General features: G+C 40.6%; 1 protein-coding gene across 1 annotated transcript in view; it reads left to right on the top strand.

Annotated features, from left to right (window-relative positions):
* The first annotated feature begins 2,154 nt into the window (after positions 1–2,154).
* Positions 2,155–3,751, top strand: part of TESK2 (testis-specific kinase 2) — a 119,784-nt gene continuing 118,187 nt past the window's right edge. The window contains exon 1 of the mRNA XM_023509057.1: positions 2,155–2,462. Coding sequence (XP_023364825.1) covers positions 2,241–2,462 — 222 coding nt within the window. The 5' untranslated portion in view covers positions 2,155–2,240. The remainder of the gene's footprint in view (positions 2,463–3,751) is intronic.

Below are 3,751 nucleotides of genomic sequence, written 5' to 3'. Positions count from 1 at the left end.
TAAAATACTCCTTGGGCCACAAACTATAGTGGAGCTTTTACAGAATAAAAGTTTGAGAATCTGGAGGCTTGGCTTGCACACTGGGATGCTATTTATTTGCCAAATCGTTTTCAATTTTCTTGGCCTAAGCATATTGCATAGCTATTGTACTAGCAATATAGACTTTAAAAAAGCACATTGAACTTTTTTTAAATTAAAAAAAATTTAGGCTGGGCGCGTGGCTCATGCCAGTAATCCCAGCACATTGGGAGGCCAAGGCAGGTGGATTGTCTGAGCTCACAAGTTTGAGACCAGCCTGAGCAAGAGCAAGACCCCCATCTCTAAAAAATAGCCAGGCATTTTGGTAGGCACCTATAGTACCAGCTACTTGGGAGGCTGAGGCAAGAGAATTGTTTAAGCCCATGAGTTTGAGGTTGCTGTGAGCTGTGATGCCATCCATGGCAGCCTACTAAGGGTGACAAAGTGAGACTTTGTCTCAAAAAAAAAAAAAAATTAAATACAGGTAAGAGTACAATATAATAAATACTATCTAGAATTTACAAATATTAATAAACAAAAAATAAAGTTAGCAAATAAAGTAGAACCTCCATAGTTGACAAACTCCCTATATTGACCACCTCCTAAAGTTGACCTAATTTTCTTTTTTTTTTTTTTTTGAGACAGAGCCTCAAGCTATCCCCCTGGGTAGAGTGCTATGGCATCACGCTCACAGCAACCTCCAACTCCTGGGCTCAAGCGAGTCTGGGCTGGGTGTGGTGGCTCAACACCTGTAATTCTAGCACTCTAGGATGCCAAGGCAGGTGGATTGCTTGAGCTAAAGAGTTTAAAACCAGCCTGAGCAAGAGTGGGATCCCCTTTCTACTAAAAACAGAAAAACTAGCAGGTTGTCGTGGTGGGTGCCTGTAGTCCCAGCTACTCAGGAGGCTAAGGCAGGAAGATTGCCGGAGCCTAAGAGATTGAGGTTGCTGTAAGCTTTCATGATGCCACAACACTCTATAGAGAGTGACAGAGTGAGAGTCTGTCTCAAAAAAAAAAAATTATAGAGTGGCGCCTGTGGCTCAATGGGTAGGGCGCCAGCTCCATATACCGAGGGTGGCGGGTTTAAACCCAGCCCCAGCCAAACTGCAATAAAAAAATAGCCAGACGTTGTGGCAGGACACTGTAGTCCCAGCTACTTGGGAGGCTAAGGCAAGAGAATCACCTAAGCCCAGGAGTTGGAGGTTGCTGTGAGCTGTGTGATGCCACAGCACTCTACTGAGAGTGATAAAGTAAAACTCTGTCTCTACCAAAAAAAAAAATAGTTATATACATAGACTGGTCATGGTTTGTAATCTTAGCACTTTGGGAAGCCATGTAGGAGGATCACTTGAGGCTCGGAGTTCAAGACTAGACTCCCATCTGTACCCCAAAGTAAAAAAATTAGCGGAGTGTGGTGGCACATGTCTGTAGAGTATAGATCCCGTTACTTGGGAGGATGAGGCAGGAGGATCACTTCAACTCAGGAGTTTGAGGTTGCAGTGATGGTACCAGTACACTATAGCCAAGGCAACAGAGTGAGACCCTGTCTCAAAACAAACAAAACCCTGTAAAATTATATAATGTATAATTTTGAGGCCTCCTTGTCATCTCTGCTCTATATATTTCGACTTAATAATTTTTCAGGTAAAGAGAAAATTTTATGAGGTTCTAAAGGGCATTGATAAGTACACAGGATTTTGAAACAGACAGCTTTGTATTAATAGTTTAATCTCAGCCATTTAGTGACTTGATTGCATGTTCTCTGTGTGAAATGAGCATAATAATCCTTATATCATGGATTATTTGAAAATCAAATGACATATGTCAGATCTAATACTGTGTTTCTTGGAAATAAGTGCTCAGTGAATAGTAGGTATTAATGATTGTTATTTTGTTACTTAGAATGTAATAGATCTCATTTTTCTTATCTGATGATTTTATACTCATGTTAAAGACTGACTACATTTTGGACTTTAAATATATCAGTTTTATTTGAGGATGAAGGCATAAAGTATTTTTGAGGCCTGAAAACCAGAAGTTAGACTGTGAAAAGAAGTACTTTTGTGTTTGTTCATTGCCTTGCATGTATTAATTCACTAATGACTTTAAGAAATATTTTTTTGATTTCTTGTTTAGTGTCAAACCAGAAGAGAAGTAAAATTCAACAAAAATTTATATGTGGAGTTCTCTCTTAAAAGAAGAAAAAAGTGATTATTGAGACTATGGATCGGAGCAAACGGAATTCAATTGCAGGATTTCCTCCACGAGTGGAGCGTCTTGAAGAATTTGAAGGAGGTGGTGGAGGGGATGGGACTGCGACCCAGGTGGGAAGAGTTTGGCCATCTTCATATCGAGCTCTTATAAGTGCCTTTTCCAGACTGACACGTTTGGATGATTTTACCTGTGAAAAAATAGGGTCTGGCTTCTTCTCTGAAGTGTTCAAGGTGAGTGATGTTTCATCTTTTTTTTTTTTTGAGACAGAGCCTCAAGCTATCCCCCTCGGTGGAGTGCCATGGCATCACAGCTCACAACAACCTCCAGCTCCTGGGCTCAAGCGAGTCTCCTGCCTCAGCCTCCCAAGTAGCTGGCACTACAGGCGCCTGGCACTACAGGCGCCTGGCACTACAGGCGCCCGCCACAACGCCCAGACATTTTTTTGGTTGCAGCCATCATTGTTGTTTTGGCGGGCCCAGGCTGGGGATTCGAACCCGCCACCTTAGGTGTATGTGGCTGGTGCCTTAGCTGCTTGAGCCACAGGCGCCGAGCCAGTGATGTTTCATCTTTTCTCATATTATCTTGCTAGTGTTTAGGTTTACTTAAAAGTGCAGATAGATGTGTTTAATTAGGACATAGGCTTTGCTGGTTATGGTGGTGTGGATTTTTTTTTTAACCTTTCCTTTTATTTCCTTCTGTATGGTTTGAATTTTTATTCCCATATGTGAATATTTATTTATTTTTTAAATTAGATCATAACTGTATATTACTGCATTTATGGGGTACAATATGCTGATTTTATATACAATTTGGAATGTTTACATCTAACTGGTTAACATAGCATTCACCTCACTTATTTAATTGTTGTGTTTAGACATTTATACTCTACTATTAGTATATTTGACATGTACCCTTGCAATATGCACAGTAGGTAAGGTCCCACCGATTACTGTCTCCCCACCCATCTACCCCCTCCCTTCCCCTCGCCCTCCTCTTCTTTCCTTTTTGGGCTACAATTGTGTTTTGTCTTTCGTATGAAAGTGTGGGTGATTACATATTGATTTCATAATAGTATTGAGTACATAGGGTATTTTTTTCCATTCTTGAGTTACTTTACTAAGAAGAATTTGATCCAGCTCTATCTGTATAAACACAAAAGAGGTAAAATTTCCATCTTTTTAATGGCTGTATCATATCCATGGTATATATATATACCACAATTTGTTAATCCATTCATGGGTCAATAGGTGCTTGGGCTACTACCATGACTTGGCAATTATGAATTGGGCTGCAAAAAGCATTCTTGTGCAAATGTCTTTGTTGTAGAGTGATTTTTGGTCATCTGGATATATAACTAGTAGAGGAATTGCAGGATTGAACAGCAGGTCTACTTTTAGTTCCCTAAGTGTTCTCCATACTTCTTTCTTTTTGCAGTTTTTGTCTGGGGCTGGTTTTGAACCCGCCGCCTCTGGCATATGGGGCTGGCGCCCTACTCTTTTGAGCCACAAGCACTGCCCCT

The sequence above is a fragment of the Otolemur garnettii genome, unplaced genomic scaffold (assembly GCF_000181295.1).
Source record: "Otolemur garnettii isolate 467f Iridium unplaced genomic scaffold, OtoGar3 scaffold00325, whole genome shotgun sequence".
In the NCBI taxonomy this organism is placed as follows: domain Eukaryota; kingdom Metazoa; phylum Chordata; class Mammalia; order Primates; family Galagidae; genus Otolemur; species Otolemur garnettii.
The sequence above is the reverse complement of the archived record's forward strand: the minus strand, read 5'-3'. Positions and strand labels throughout refer to the sequence as shown.